The 17,806-nt window shown below is 36.0% G+C and overlaps 1 protein-coding gene across 1 annotated transcript; it reads right to left on the bottom strand.

Moving 5' to 3' along the window:
- Positions 1 to 2,387: 2,387 nt before the first annotated feature.
- LOC131435645 (uncharacterized) lies at positions 2,388 to 17,106 on the bottom strand. Its single transcript, XM_058603792.1, has 3 exons — positions 16,488 to 17,106; positions 16,198 to 16,387; positions 2,388 to 3,169 (listed from the first exon to the last, which is right to left on the bottom strand). Exons 1-3 carry the CDS (start codon positions 16,870 to 16,872, stop codon positions 2,821 to 2,823), a joined length of 924 nt encoding a protein of 307 aa, XP_058459775.1. The 5' UTR covers positions 16,873 to 17,106; the 3' UTR covers positions 2,388 to 2,820.
- Positions 17,107 to 17,806: the final 700 nt, after the last annotated feature.

Here is a 17,806-nt window from a genome sequence, read left to right as displayed (position 1 = left end):
AAATTTTAACCAATCAAATTCAAAAAAAAACAACTAATATTTTGGTTGTTTCACGATCGCAAGGGGTTCCGTGCAATATTATGAAAACACCCCCCGATTTTTTTTCTGGGCTCGCGCCATGTTCTACCAAACTACAGCCAATCACACCCTCTGCTTCCTGTTTAGAGTCGTATTTACAATCGACTCTTTGTTGGTTTATAGTTTGGTGGTTATAAACAATAGGGTTTTTCAAAAACCAACAAAATAAAAGAACAAATTGTGACAGATTTCGTAACCTAGATGGTAACAATATCGATGTCGATATCGACTCACCAAAGCTTTTGTTTCTGCTTGATTTCCATGTTTCACAACGAGCGATACGTTCTGCTAGTCTGCTAAGGCCATGATTTAATAGAACGACGTAAAAAGAAATACAAAGAAACAGTAAACAACTCGCCAGCTTGATACGCGAGTAGTACGAGTTTTCGTGATCCGCGAGCAAAAATTCTACGCGTTACTTCTCTTGCTGCACGATGAAAAAAAGAAATATATCAATCTTTTAAGAAGTGACACAACTGCAGTGTTTGAAAACCCCTTCAAATTTTCTATGCGGTTCATGCGTTTACTTTGAACTGTACTCCAAAATGAAAACAGAGTCCAACATTAAAACATATCTCCTAAAAAATCTGCTGCAGATTCATTGGCTATGCGTAATAAAAATAGATAAGTAAATACGAGGTCTGTTCAAAAAGTTCCCGGAATTTTTTAATTGCGCGCGTCTGGAGAGTCCGGTGGTCGAAATTTTTTTTATTGTGTTGGTACATATGTCCCTAATGTATGGTGAAATTTTCAGCTGTATTCATTGTTTATATTCTGTCTTGTAGCGGCTGGTGTAGACGTGTTTTTTTTTTGAGCTCGGCGATTTTTGTTAGTTTAAACATTGGAAGAATTGAAGAGTCAAAGAATTTGTATTAAATTTTGCGTGAAAAATGAAATAAAGTGTAACCAAGTGTGCAAAATGTTACAGAGAGCCTACGGTGAGTCTGCTATGAAAAAAACAAGTGTTTACGAGTGGTATAAGCGTTTCCAAGATGGCCGCGAAGACGTTGAAGACGACGAACGCTCCGGTCGACCCAGCACGTCGATAATTGATGAAAATGTGGGAAAAGTGGAAAAAATGATTATGGATGATCGCCGAATCACTATTAGAGAAGTTGCTGATGAAGTTGGCATATCAGTTGGCTCATGCCATCATATTTTTTCAAATGTTTTGGGCATGAAACGAGTGGCAGCAAAATTCGTTCCAAAACTGCTGAATTTTGATCAAAAAAACAAACGCAAACAAGACTTTAATCATGCCCCATCCTCCTTATTCACCAAATATCGCTCGTTGTGATTTTTTCCTGTTCCCAAAGTTGAAGAGACCCATGAAAAGACAGCGTTTTTCATCGATTGAAGAGATAAAGGCAGAATCGCTGAGAGTGCTACAGAGCATTACAAAAAGTGACTATCAGGGGTGTTTCGAAGACTGGAAAAAACGCTGGCATAAGTGTATTATATCTAGGGGGGATTACTTTGAAGGGGACCATAAAGATGTAGACGAATAAATAAATATTTTTTTAGAAAAATGAGAATTCCGGGTACTTTTTGAACAGACCTCGTATAAACTTATCCATCAAGTATCCTCGTTCTCCATCACGTACTCGTAGTTCATTCAAAACGCCAAGCAAATTTATTGACTACTTAAACTTATGCATATTTACAATCGCACATTCATATTTAATTTTATCACTGATCCCAACAAAAGAAGAAGAAGAACAATCATGCGCTTTAGAAAACAAACATCATTCAGTGTTGTGATAAATGCAAGTGTTAACCACAACTGAAAAGCAGCACTAATTATTTTATTTCTAATCATACTTTATGGTACAATTCATTACCGAAGAAAACAATGTTGGCAAAACGCTCCACCGAAGCAGACACCTTTAATTAAACGGAAAACAGCTCTTTCGCGCATTTCCATATGCACCGAAGATCGATTCAACCAAACCAAACGAGTTGCAATTTGCTGCCACGAACATTAAATTCTGCTGCATGATGCCAGCAGGACGCTGTGGGAAATTTTTCTCGTTCCGCTGTGTGGATGTGTGGATGCGGTCCCTCGGAGAAATGTGGTGGCTCAGTCACTTTAAACCAGCAAGCAGCGTTTCTTTACGCTCGATTAAAACACGGATGGACCAACCACCGGAGCTCGACAGTTGGAAAGTGATCAGTTTTAAACGAATCGAACCGGGACATGGCGGTTAGTGGTACTCGAACATCGGGCCGTGTGTGGGATATGTTTTTGTGGAGAAATTCGCTCCAGGCAATGAAACACAATGAGGTGATTTTTTTTCAATTTCCCAGTTCTTTCAATAAATAAATAAATATTAGTTCGTAACAGCATTGTACAGAAGGGGCGGCGGAAAATAATTGTACAACAGATTGAAATGCTTTTCCCCATTCCGGGAGGGAAGTGATCTCTCGCGGATGTGGAAAATACTATGACTAAACATTGAACAGATCTGTTATCTTTTGATTGGGGTTGGAGGGGTTCATCGTTTCATTTAATTTCCTTTGATCGGGCTTTGTTTAGGTTCGTAGGGATGTTTTGGACAGGGCTTCGGTTGGGCCCGGTGGTGGCGTGACTACTTCTTATTGAACGCGAACGCGGAGGTAGAATTCTGCCTCACGATGCAGTGGCTTGTCTTCGTTAACTACTTTCGAGGGGCACACTAGAGCGGGTGGGATTGGGGGTTTTTTGGTTGTACCTGAATTGGGGGGGGTGGTGGTGGTGGTGGTTTAGTAGTACTTGGCAGACGGCATCGCCGGGTAGAAGTCCTGCCGCTTGATTTTGCCACCGGGGAAGTGATGGCGATCGTTGGAACTGGCCGCTGCCGCGGACGCTCCGCTGGCAACCGAGGCCGACTTGTCCGCAGCCTGATTGGTATCGACGACGGCGTTCACGTTGCTAGCGGCGCCGAGACCTTCGGCGGCGTGCAGAGCTGCCGGTCCGTCGTGATGTCCGAGGTGTCCACCGAGTCCCATCGGGTACATGTCGTGTCCGGAACCGGGGAAGCCGTGGTGGAAGTCCATGCTGTACGGCATCAGGTACGGTTCCTGATGGTCGAAGTACGGCGGTGGTAGAACGCTGTGGGCAAAAGAAATGGGAGCAGTTTTGAGAATGGTGTTTGTTTTTATTTTATTGTTAATTGATCTTCGTCGGTGATTTAAATCATAGTCTGGTCTGCAATTAGAAAGTTCTCATTCGTTCTAAAGATGGCTATCATATGAACGTATCATTTGAGCCAATTTGTTCTAAATTCTATTTTATTAATTTCCCTATTTTTACAATCAAAATTCACGTTTTTTCGAGCTAATCAATAAAAAAGTCATTAAGAAATGCTTCAATAATTTCCAAAAGGACAGTTTTTATACATTATTCGTCCTCTTCAATCGAGGTTAAGTTTCATTTTATAAAGGGATCTGTATATTACCCTACCATTAATTGTAATGGTGTTGAATTTTTGGTTTAATAGAGTACTTCTACTAATATATCTTCAGAAAAAATGTGTTAAGAAATATATGTCGTTTAATTCGAATGATTAAGTTTGACAAAAGCCAGCCCACCTTTGACTTAGTGTTGCACAAGATTCATGCAAATCTTTTATCTCTAAGGTAAAAATAATCATAAGAAATTATGAGAATATCGATAGTTAAAATACTGCACGGAAAGACCGAAATTAGCATTTTGGCGAAAAAATTAGTTGATTTTCTGATTTTAGTTAGTTATTTTTTGAGACAACTAAAAAAATCTTACTTTTGACAATTTAGATTTTTTAATTCTAATTCTCTTAATAATAATAAAATATTTGTTGAAATGGCTATTTTTTTTAGTTGAATTCACCAATTAAACGTGCTGTCATTTCTTAGCTAAGACACGCTTCATATCCATTCAACTATTTTTTTAGTTGAATTAGAGAAATAAAACGTTGTTTTCAACCAACATAAATGGTTGAATTGGTTTCTGCAATTAGCAGCTATATGGCGCTCGTTAACACCGTAATGACTACTAGCCACTAGATGGCACACTACCACCGAAAAAAATTTCAGTCGCGGTTATCTTTTCTATATTTGCAGGTATAAATACGATGTTGTATTGGAGAAAAAGACATAAGCAAAACATAAACTTATTTTTGAAAATTTTACTTCTAAATCGCTGTTTTCTTCATTCGACTTCGCGAAAACGACTCTCTCACTGAAAACTTTAAGCACTCGGAAAACAAAAACCGAATACAAGTAGTACACCGGAAGGCGTAGCCCGGAATGAGAAGATACAAAAAAACATCATTTGACGTGTACAATTAGAGTGCAACATTCGAAACTCACTTCACTGTTTCGCGTAAAAACATTATTACCCACAATCGCTTCAACTGCGCACAAATTCTGAATAAATACACTTTCCACTAACAGTTTACGTCATTTTTACATATCGGTTTAAAAATTTATATAGGGATATATCGTAACACATGCGAAAAACATCTAAACAATTTGCGAGCAGTTTCAACAAGACTGTCCCTTTTTGCTTTTTAATGGATTGTTTTGCTTTGACACTGCTGTCCTTCAGTAATGACGGTGATAGATAAATAGTATCAAAGTTTCTGATTTTAATAACGAAATAAGTTGTCAATGAGAATTTCGTGTTGGATTGAAATATTGCTGGTTTGTGTCCAGAATATTCGCCAACTAAACACATTCTCTAAAAATAAGAGTTTTTTTCTGCACAGTAAATTCTAAATTTTAACTAATTTTATAGTTATTTTGGAAATTTTGTTGTTGAAATCAACTAATTCAAAAACAGTAATACGAATTAGGCGCAGAGCTAATTTCGGTCGTTCCGTGTGGAAATTCCGTTCATACATAACTCATTTCTTCTACATATACAACTATGCTTGGATCTGCGTTTGTGCGTTTTTTTTTGTAAAATTATGGGTACAGAACAGTGATTCCAGGTCAATCAACAGGTCGGTTTTTAAAATGTATCTGAACACGAAATACTCCAGTAGAAGTTATTAACTTGAAAGGTTGTACAAAAAATGGACAGGACGATTCCATGAGTTAGTAAAAATAATGACCAATATGTGGTACAATAAACCCGGCTCCTTGAAATGGCATTGAATGTTTCAAATATTTTTCAAATTTCACGACTTTTTCAAGTTTCCATTACACTAATGATACTTACGAGGGAACGATTTCTAGAGACTCCAGTTGTACTCTCATCATGGCAGGATCGCCAATTTGGTGTTCCCCCAATCGTAGATAACAGTCTCAATCTTGCTCACTGCTATCTCACATCTCTCAGCACACGACCCCATCGCCTACACGCTAACATAATTATAGTCAAACTCATGGTAGCTATTACCAAACTCAGGATACAGTAACTGTAACCACAGAAAAACAGATGTATATATTCTGTTTTCAATGTGTGTCAGAAATTTAACAGATATTTGGAAATCTTTTGATCATAAAGTAATCATAAAGGGGAGACCGGGGTTTGTTGGTCGAGTTTTCGTTTCGGAATTCCTGTACTCATTCTGGTTAGGCTTTTTGATAAACGGTTTACGCTGTCTTGATGATATATCTTTTAAGCACATTTGAGAATTTTTTCATAACTCTGCCAAAATCAGGGAAAAAGTTATTAACAATCAAACGGGTAGAAAAAAATCGGCCAACTAACCCCAGGGCCGGAGTAGGTTGGCCGAGTATGATGAAATATGTGAAACACATCAAATGTCATCCCTGGAAAACGTTTATTAGTGGAAACAACTCAGATCAATTGGAATCATGAGAGGAGAGAAAAGAAACAAGAGAGAATCGAGCAGCTATCACTCCTCACAAGAAAACGGTAGTAACTCGTAGTAAGTAATATGCATGAGGGAATAATAATACCGAGCGAATAGTAATGCATATTAATTAACTATGAATACAATACTTATTATCATCAAGTTAGTTCACTCAGAAAAAAGTTTGGATTTCACGAATACACTAAATTTACAACTCGGCGAATCTACCTAATCAATAATCTAAAAATTGAAACTATTTTTATATAGTGAATACATCAAATACTAAAAGTATTTCAGTATCAAAGCAGTAATTCATCAATTACCTAAATAGTTGTTTGGTAGTCTGGGTTGTTAATGATATTGCCACTCGGAATGTCCATAAGAGGGGTTCATTTAGGTGGGCAATTTAACCAAAGCGTTTGGTCTGCTTATGGAGTGGCGCAAGAGCCATTCGCTCTATTTTGAAACGGCCTTGTTTCAACGGTCCCAGGTTAGAATTGGCGCGCAACGTGACGTTTAAATTGGCCATATTTATGGTTGGGTGCAGTATTAGGTCTACTGTATTTTCTACATTTCTATTCTAGTTGTGAAAATGGCATCGAAGTGATAGAAGCAACGCGTCCGAATTTCGCTCGCGCATCACGAAAATTCGATTTACTCGCATGACAAATTGACAAAAGTGTTGAATTCTGTTGAACCGACTGTTTTCTAACGTGATAAATGTATTCGTAGAATATTAAATGAGATTCAGGAATCGAAATATCGCTACCATTGGTAGCTTTGCATCGAGCTAAACGATGAGCCGAATTTTTCCACTAATACTGATAAACAACTACAACTATTATGACGTTAAACAGTGACGTAAATTCGTGCGGAAAGTATTCGACTGGGTTGTGCAAGAATGGTGTAATTTATGATTCCTCCTAAAAACACATCAAGCTGCAAGACTTGTGCACTGAATAAATTCCAAATTATGTCATTTTAAGTCTGTTAAATTTGACGTAAATGTTAAAAGCAAAGTTTTTCAACGTACATATTGATACTAAGAACCCTTCCAGGTCGATGCGTATGAACATATGACAACTAATTTGCAAGAACAGGAGTTCGACTAGCGTAAGTTAATATTTTTATTACATTTTTTGTTTGTTTTACCACTCTTCACGTTTCGGTAGCCCGTTTGGAATTGGTAGTGAAAAATTATGCGGTAGTTTACACAGATTTTGCCTAAAAGTTTTAACATTTATCATTTCAGGAGCGGGTTTTAACCAAAAAACCTATATTTTCAAACTCGTCCGATAGCTATAGGTTAGCATTGTAAAACAAGAAATTAAACTAGAATTGAAAAATAAATCGACAAGATATGAAACTTTATGGTGCCAAAAAGTTTCTATGATTAGGTTAGCAATCATTTTTATTCTTTAACTAGTACACAATTCGGAAAAGCCATGTGATTTTACGTCGTATAAGATTCACACAAAAAAAAAGCGTCGCAGCAAATTTAAATGCAAGAACATGAAATATTGTGGGTGATTTAAAAAATTCCATGACATGAAATTCATTGAAATAAAAAAGGTGGATGGGTAATGTCAAAGTTACAACTGGATGACGTACATTCGATTGAAACTCACATGCTTTTCCACAATTTGGAACTCACATCGCTGGATTATTTTCTTTGGAGAGCGGTTAAAGATAAATGTTATGCCCACCATCCAGAAACAGTTTCGAAGACCTCAAGCACGATTCAACTCAACTTGCTGTTGATGACGTAAGGCCAGAAGCAATAGAAAATGTACTCGGATTGGCTACTGCCAAGTCATTTGAACGAAATTGTTTTTCGTATAAAAAATTGAAATTTATCAAATCGTTTTGTTTATTATTGCAGACAAACTTTTTTTTATAGTTAAAACAATTTCAACAAACTTGCTTCATTGAAGCCTTTGAATTTAGATTTACACGTTGAGATTTTTTTCTACTCTTCTAATCTATAGAAATGTTGTTCCATTGAGCTACTTTGGAGACAAGGGACTCCTTATCTGATTTCGTTCTGAGTTGTGCAATTGTCAATGTAGCTAATAGTAGACCAAAAAGCTTCGTCTACTGGATGCCATCTAGCTCTAATTGTGAAAACGTTGAAAAGTCCCAGCCCTAACACAGATGGCGCTAGTTCTATTGCAGTAACTTTTTTTCATTTAATACCAACCTTTAAATAACAGCTGTTAATAAGGTAAACAAACAAAACTCATGTCGAATCTTACCAAAAATAATTGAATTTTTCATGATACTGTAAGTAAGTAAAACGAAGGCGCCGATCGACGTACAATACAAAAGAAATACAAATGAAACCAAATACTTTCAATTTACACCGCAAAATATTCGTATTATTAATGGAATAAAATTGCTTAAAATTTACTCGGTTTCGGTTGTTTTAATTTGGAAACTCGAAATCCATAAAAATATTAAAAAAAGTACTTTATGAGATTCACAATAACTGATCGAATTCGTCAACTCATAAAGTTGTAGTGTACTACTCGTATTGTCTATGGAAACTACAATGTATCTTAGTATTAAAGAATATTTAAGGTTATACTTGGTTTCGTAGTATCTTGAAGCATGTTCTGAAATTTACCACACAACGTAGCGTCAGACATCGACATTTTGACTATAAACGATAGACTTTAGTAAGTTTTCACATTGTACTATTTGTTCAACGCTTTAAGTTTTTGTTAATGTAACACAATAAGAAAACTTCAGTTTTCCTTGACAAAGGCGTACACCAATAGCCGAAACGTCGGACTGTAAATAACATTTGTTTGTATTATAAGACTGAAACAACAGTTTCCTGTTCTCCAGAGTTTTTAAATAATTAGAGGTATTCTGCATTCACATCTCTCGGTTATGTACTGAATGAGCAGTACACAGCTCATGCCAAAGATTTTAATATGTACCAAAGAATGAATAAGCTATAGACGAGAAAATCAACTATAAGAGCGTTTTGGTTATCAATTGAATGACTAAATGGACCGCATTAAACAGCAAGCACAAATATGTCTTCTTCATATTAATCAATGAAAAATACTCATGATTTGTCACCATGCATAGTCAGTGTCTGTTTTACTAGCACAAAACGTGTCGTAAGCCCACTGCACTCAATCACTGAAAATTGTCCGTATTTCTACGTGTCGGTTTTGCACGTTACGCTTTGTTCGATGATTCGTTCAATTCATGTATTTGGAATTTTGCGTGTCTTATTTTGGTACTGAATTTCAACTTTATGCTAAACATTATAGAAAATTTAAACTTTGAGCTATTTTTTGGATATCTCATACTACTGAAAATTTCATCAGAAATTGCTGAGCTTATTTTTGATTATTGACGAGAAGAAACTATGTTGCTGCGTTGAGTACAACAAGAGATATTCACGGTCAAGTTTTACCCATTCATGTAAAGTAAAGTAAGTCGTATTCACGACAAAAAGTGCCGATACTGACAGTCGATACATTACAAATGGAATTTTCCGTCACTTGACAAATTAGGTCTCAATGAACTGTATCGTTTGTAGATTTAGGTCACCTGTAAAATTCATTTTTTTTGTGTGTATAGATAATCTAGTTGTGAGAAGAAAAAGTTTGATTTGGTTATTTTGCACCGAATTGGAAAGTTGTAGAAATGCCAAATAAACAAACTACCAATAAATTACCATTAGATAATTTCGCTTCAAGGCCACCTAATTTTATGAAGTATGCTGCTCATTGGGTATTTCATTTCAAATGGTTTTCTCCTTCAAACATCTCGCTACATTCATTAATTTATCATATAAAAGCTTTCCAATGCAACCACCTCTTGTGCATCCAGTGTAAACTAACATTTTTGTACCACAAACTAATTAACTTTGAGTTTATTTGTTTGGTTATGCTGAATTAGCTTCCATAAACATTGTTGCACTAAATATCGATATTGTTTGTTTCCAACTGCAAATTTATAGCTCGTTAATTTGTTCGAGCTTTGTGATTGACAATGTAGACAATTAGTTAAATTTTGATCAAACTTAACCAAATCAAATTAAGTTAAATAACCTCACATTAGTTGCCCGGTTGGATTTAATGAAAATAACTTTACTTCACGTTATTTTGTAAAGTAAATTCAAAACATGTTGATAAATAGGTTTCTGAGATCACTCGTGTGTAGACTATCTATTGATTCCAGAATTTGAAGAATAGTCTATTATTTTGTACAATATAGAAGTTTTCTTAAAAATAGCATAAAACATTATTTGAAAATTGGATCATTGCTTGAAAAATAATTTCTCGGTACAGTTTACAAAGAAAAAAATTTAAACTACGCTCGATATAAACATCACATGATTCAAATAATAAACAGAATATTGTGACTGTTTTATGTAGAAGCCAGCTAAATTGGTCCTGAAATCAATTCCATTGCATATAAATTTATGTGGATAGTAACGGATTTTTTTTCGTTGTGTCCATATTGTTATATGCATCGATATACGCTTAAAAAAGTTACTCGAAAATAAGTACGATCCTACTCATATTCAGAAAGAGTGAAACATCTAAATATAAAGGATGGTTCCGCAGCTAGTTTCAGAAGATTCTCAAATTGAGAATAGAAGTTACTCATGAACATTGATGGAAACTATTCAATTTTCGATGTTTCCGTATAGCTAAATTGAGTAATATAGTATTCACATTTTGAGTAAATATTCCCTAGCGTGTAGAGCACAGTTCTCAAATCGTAGCAATAGTAGTCTTAAAGTATTTAAAACTGACGTACTCTTTATAGTACGACTCTACTCAACAAAACATATTCGACATTATTTTTTATTTTAAATTCTTTCAATTATGTTACCAAGGTTAATTTGTATTTGACAGACATTTCAGCAAAAGAAATCAACTTTCTATACCCGGTGGAAAATCGTTGGAAAGAAAAGAACTTTAAAATATTTCGTGATAGATAAAAAATTCGCCACGAAAAAAATAACCAGACACCCTGACATGGTTTTGCAGTTGTGGTTGGCAATAATCTCTCAGAAGCCCTAACAAAAGACTGTACAATTAGGGAAGTCGAATTTCTCGATTATTCAATAATCGACCAAAAGCTTCAAACCAATCGAATTAATTTAGCTCGATTATCAAGATTATTAATCGAATACTTCATTAATTATTCGATTACTATTATTGGATTATTTGTTGTTATTATTATTAGTTTAATAGTCGAATATTAATTTTAAACTAATCAATTAAATACCACTCAATTATGTTGGTTAATAATCGATAATTCTAGTAATCGATCGACATTCCAGTTTCCTTATGTACAATTAAATGGAAAAAGAAAAGTATTCTATTGATATTCGAATGATCAATCATTTTGCCAAAATCAGTAGAACCATCGAAATCTTCAAGACAATTTGCTAAATCAGTAGAGTTGCCATTTTGCTTCAACTTCATACTGCGCGACGTTAACAGGTTCCATTTGTAGAATAGCTTCAACCAACTTCCCAATTCGTGATTTCATCGGTCATTTAATTAATAATTAATTATGCTCTGTTTTTTTCAACTGTAGAATTTAGAATACTTCTACTATAACGAATCCGTGTGTTTGAATATTTTGACTATTTGCATATTTTTTTTTTGTAATCTTGTAAACTAATTCTCTTTAAACACAGTTATTTTTTTAATTTTTTTTAATCACACTGTTATTTAATCCATTAAGCCAATTTGAATTCATAACTGAATTAAACATGAAGATTTTTAGGTCACCTGCCTTTCAATCTGACGAATTGATTCTATGAGTACACAGCTCGAAAAAATCGTGTGATTTTTCATTTATAAGATGCATATAAATGGAGTGTCATATTTTACACAAACTTATTCTCAAGAACATGTAAAATTGTGTGGTTTGAAAATTACATGACTTTAAATCAAGTGAAATAATAAACAAAAGATCGATGCAACAGCACGACTTGAACCGAGAAACAGTAGATCACAAAGCACGCCATTAATCGACTAAGCCACATAGGTACATATCTGTCTAACGAATAATTGATACAAATAAATCCATATAGCAGCAATTGGTAGCCGAGTGCAAATTACACTCGAAATCAGTAAAATTCTGTACGAATGGAATATTGCGTCACTTGACAAGTTAAATAGTTATGAATTGTATCGTTTGTAGAATTACGTTACCTTTGAAATTCATAATTTTTTTCTGGGTACAACCACAAAGATCAGACATTTGCGTAAAGTATTCAATGCATGTAAAAAATTTAAATGTCTTTTTGATAAGTGATTACCAAGTATCGATTCACCAATAGAGACGCAATTGTGACGCAATGGTGATTTTTAACGAAATTTAACTGTAATACCTTACAGAGCTCTCCAAAGAAAGTTAGTGCTAGTTTGGATTTATGTTCTCTATGGTACAACTAGCAGCTAAAGGTTTGATTTGATTCTTTTGAAATTCCTGAACTTATAATACATATCTGAATATCATCTAATTTGGGTAATCTACCTTTGCAGAAATGATCGAGATCCCGACAATTTATCATCCGCTTGTGTTAAAAGTTAGCTGTCGTATGTTTCAATCTAGAGGATAAAAATACATTGCGGAACCATGATTAGGAATTTATGAAAATCATGAAACAAGTCTTCTCGTGAGATCATACCTATTATTAATGACATTATGAACAAAAAGATTTAAATCATGAAATTTCTTTTGGCAGATGAGTTTTTGCTAATAATATGAATCATTTTGCTCATATGGACTGATCTATTTAAGATCTACGACTAAAACATGTCTAGTGCAACGCTGAGATCTAGTTCTATTTTTCGAGCACAACTTTGAAACAGAGTTAAAACTTCTCGACGGAATTGTTTTAAATTTATGAATATTTGAAACACGAATAGAACACTGAATAATACAGTCTCATTTAGAAGCATTCTAGTTCACCATGATCCAGAAATTCTAGAAGTTACTGTGAAAAATTGATATAGTTTTCGAAATCATTTATTTTGATTGTTTGTTTCTGATTTGAAACATCCTAGTGAATAGACACAACACCAATACATTTACAGAAATTTTTGTCATTTTAGAACAGATATCCATCACCGCGTTGCAAATAGCCTAAGTTTTAGAAGAACCATATCACTAGCCATGTAAATAGCAATGTAAGTATAAAATTGGCTAAGAAGTCTGTCCTCCGATTTCGTTCGATGATCGAACAATTTATTAGCTGTCAAGATTGTTATGGGATTTCCGTTCTGCTCTCGCAAGAGGATAAGAAATAGAAAATTTATGAACACGAAAACATGTCGAAGAAAGTCTTTAATAGAACTTGTCAACTTAATAAGGCATGGTTATGTTTATGATATACACTGAAGTCTCTTTTTACGCGGGGGATACGTACTGAAATCCGAAATTCACGTACGGAAATCCGAATAAAAAAACGCGTAGCTTCGGAAATCCGCATAAAAAAACCGCGTACCTTCGGAAAGCCGCGTAATTTCGGAAATCCGCATAAAAAAATGCGTAAAAAATACACAAATCTAAAGAAAATTTTTTCAATTCTAAATATCTTAGAAATGCTTGAAACGTCCCGATCTGGTGTAATCTCAAAACAATTTTTTTTAAGAAAATCAACTTTAGGACTTCGAGAATTTGAGACTGCGTAACTTTGGAAACCCGCGTAGAAAACAACCGCAAACTCGAAAAGAAATGTCTTAGAAATGCATTAAATGTCCAGATATGGTATAATCTAAAAAAAAAAAACAATTGAAACAATTCGACTTTGGATTTTTTGATTTTGATATTTCCGAAATCGAAAACCTTTTTTTATGCCAAATGTCAGGAATACATGAAAAGTCGAGATCTGGTGTAATCGAAAATTTTCTCAGAAAGTGGACTTGAAAACATTCGGGATTGCACCAGATCTCGACGTTTCATGCATTTCTCAGACAAAACAAGAAAACCGAGTAACTTCGGAAATTCGGAAATCCGAGTAATTTTGGAAATCCGCGTAAAAAAGCTGCATAAAAAGTATAAAAACCGTGATAAAAAAGACTTTAGTGTAGCTATAGATTCTACAATGAAAATGTAGTAGTCGGTAGGACCAGCGAGAATGCAGAGATATTGGCGACATCTCATTTGTAATGTTGGAAACAACTTAACAAGTTTCATCAAAATAGAATCCTTTTTCTGAGGCTTTATATTGGATTTAACTTTTTTTTAACATGTCGTTTGCTCGTTTAGAATGACACTGACAGCAAATATTTCCATGTCAACTCGTTTGGAACTTGCGGATTGAGCGTGTTCAGAAAAGATTTATTCGGCTTGCGCTAAGAGATCTTCCTTGACGAAATCCCTTGGATCTGCCACCGTACCCTGATCGATGTCGCCTGTTAGGTCTTGACACCCTGGAACGACGAAAGAAGATTCAACAAGCTGCGTTTGTGGCGAAGATTATCAACGGCGAAATCGACTCTCCAAAGATCATGTCTCTCATCGACTTCCGGACATCGGACATCGTTTGAAGCCAACGAACCTATTGCAGTGTGTGTTCGAACTTTCTCCCTAGTTGAAAATTTATTCGATTTTGGTGAATCATCGCATAAGTTTGTTCAGAAAGTGTCGCAATCCTCGATTTTATAACTTGACCATATATTCATTAAGACTTTTATTGTCAGATGGAACAAGAAAACAAATAAACATGCCCCTGATAGCCTTAATCAAACCTAGCTAACATAACGTAGCCTCCAGCTTTTCTGTGAGGTTATGTTAGGTTCGGAAAAAGCGATAACAACACAAATAAACTATCGATAGTTCATCTGGAATGATATGGAATAGAATGGAACAATGTGGAATAACATAGAAGAAAGCATTCAAACAGTTTTTATCTAGGTCATTTTGTAAGGTTATCAGCGAAAAAACGATTTACCATAGCAACCAAAAGTGCCACAAATTCTAAAAATGCACCTTTTTGCTGGTTAAAAATACACGTGGAACTTTCGACAACTTGAAAGTACAGAATACAGAGTTCCGCGTAAACTTTAACGCTGCTTAAGAAAACACGTGGTAAATTTTGACAGCTGGGAAATACAGAACACGTTTCACATGAAATTTATCGCTGAATAGAGCTTGATCAATGTATACTAGAAGCTCGTTCGTTGTGTTGCATCGCCTGAAGTTTTAGGTGTGGAAATACTTAAAAGCTTGGCAGTTTAGAATTCTTTTCTTAAACCTCGTAAGCTGCCAAGCCCAATGATTTTCTTGTACTTTTGATTAGTTTGTCAGTTTAGTTGATACTCGTTGCGTTTTACCGACTGTTTTCTCCCTTTTAGTGACGATGTAGGAATGAAATTACGGAAGTCTTAAAAACTTTCAATACGCTTTACCTGCAAAATTTTCAAAACATCTTCGATTTGGTTATAATCAGTGATCATAAGCTTTTAATTTGAGCAAGTTTTGAGTCTAAGGATCCAAGTTGGAGTAACCTAGAAATAACTCTTTTTCAGAGGTGCTCCATTTTTTTCCAAAAAGCGTTTTACTTATTTTTGAGTAAAAGAGTCCTAAGCGAGTATACTCTGGGAGCGAGCTAAATTGATAACAGATTAATACTACGAATTATGTTCTTATTAGATCACCGTTTTGGTCTGGAGCAGTGTCACCACTCCAACAATATAACAAGCTCTCAAGGTCGAGACTTAATATAATATGTTTTTTGTGCTTTTTCTAGTGGATCTAAGTACAGATGATAGCATTTTCTGATATTTCCTGATTAATTTGGAATTTTCTGAGCAGTTTATAATGGTTCGTTCAGAGTGATTGAAGTGATTTACATATCCTAATCCATCCACGAATCACAATTCCATAAGTAGATTCAGAATTCCAGTTTAGTAGTACAATTGATCAATATTCATACGAACTTTTGTACAATGCATTCGAAATTGTGACAATCTAGTTTGCGTTATCAACATTAACATCTCTCAAAAGTAAATCCGTACTTTAACAGCTTACTTGTAGTGCGTAGTTGTGCAAAGTGGGAAGAATTGTTTTTTGTCATTTTATTGGATCGACCATCTACCATACATGCATTGAGTTTGGTTTGTATTTAGCATGTAAAATTAGGTTTTGGAGAAGTGAACCTAATAAAAGCTGTAAAATGTTTAGAAAAATTAAATTCAAACATTTGCAGCTAAATTTTACGCAACATTAAACTCATCTTCCTAGTTCATGTTCTATAATTTGATTCCAAAATACAATTGTTGTCAGAACTCCGTGTTTCAACTATAACATGTATTGCATGGAAAATACTCAAAATACTCACGCTACTGGTTCCATTAGTTTCTTGAAGGTCATCATCGCTACAACGATTAGGGCAATTTTGGCGACTAAAAAGGCCTTAATCGCTAACAGCTTGACTCCGGCGATGGCGAGCGCGTACCAGCCGATTTGGCTGAAGACCAGGAATGCTGGCACGAAGAAGCGCATGTGTTTGCGGGTTTTGCCTCGGGCTCCTGTAGCGTGAGTAAAGTAATAATAATAATAAGATGAAACATGTAACAACCGAAAAGATACCGAAATTTGATTTGAACAACCGCGACGCCATTTGCTTACCATCGTCCTTTCTGAGCAGGGACACCTCGATAAAGTTCGGATAGTCGGCGGATCGTTCGACGTTGAAGAGCACCGGTCCGATTGGGAACTTGAGGGCATTGCCACTGAAGAAATCCAGTGCCCGGGATGATCGTCCCTCGACGGTAAGCGGAATTTTCTCGACCGGTTCGATGCTGAATGCTCCGAAGTCGACCGGTTTGCGTGCCTTCAGCTTTTGCACCACATCCCTGGCCAGCCGCGTCACGCAGGATGCATTGTTCGCACAGGACCAACTGAGCTCGTTCAGAACATTCTCCGAAGCAGCATCCTGCTTGCTTTCTTCGGCCAGTACGCTCTGCGCCACTATGCAGATCACCAAGATCGAGACCACTTTTTTGAAAAACATTGCTCCCAGGTGTATGCTTCGCTAAACTTCTTTTCTGTGTTTCCTACCCGAGACGAACACTGTCTCTCTCACACACATACACGAACACACCGCCCAAGAACACACGGGCTCTGCTACCTCAACTAAGCTAGAAGCCGCCCAACTGAAGTTCTTGAACAGTCAATGAGAACTGTTCAAACACGGGAATAATAGAAGCACTTTTTTTCCTATCTGCTGCTCATTTGTTGCAACACCTTTGTTCTCTCCTCTCTCTTATCGGATGTTATCACTAAACACTAAGAAGCAATAAAATGATAGATTTTTAGAAATTACAACCACTTTTATCCATTTCACACTTGGTGAACACTGCAATCCCCCACTCCGTCGAGGATCGCGCGAGGGTGCAAAAAATCGAAAAATGATAACACACTCCACTGGGTGAAAACGAGACGGTCTGATCCGAGCTAGGAAAAATCGGAAAATCACTCATGCTCACATGGGCAACATCACCCAACCAACCAAACAAACACCCACCCACCATTGCCTTGCTGCGCGAGCGAAAAAAAAGACTAACCGCCGAAGAAAATGCTTTCAAATTGGATTAATTAGCAGCGATGCCGACACGCGAGATGCGCAAAAGGGGTCTCCATCACCTCATGAAATTGAAGGCAAGTCTATTTTCACTGTTCCTTTTTTTTGTTCCTAGGCTAAATACTAACATCAATGCTTCTTCCATAATGGAGAGGACGAAACGTTATCACCTGGTAAGTAGGTAAATTGTTTTTTTTTGACAATATCCGTTGTCGAGCAGCCGATATTTTCATGGACCATTAAGCGCAATTATTGCGCCGTTGAGCAAGTATGTCCCACATTGATCTACCGGTTCAGGTAAGGGAAACCAGTTTAGTGGGTTTTCGTACGTCAGACACGAAAATTGGTTCCGACAACAAAACTG

Source organism: Malaya genurostris, chromosome 1 (assembly GCF_030247185.1).
Source record: "Malaya genurostris strain Urasoe2022 chromosome 1, Malgen_1.1, whole genome shotgun sequence".
Taxonomy (NCBI): domain Eukaryota; kingdom Metazoa; phylum Arthropoda; class Insecta; order Diptera; family Culicidae; genus Malaya; species Malaya genurostris.
This window is presented reverse-complemented; position numbering and strand designations above follow the sequence as displayed.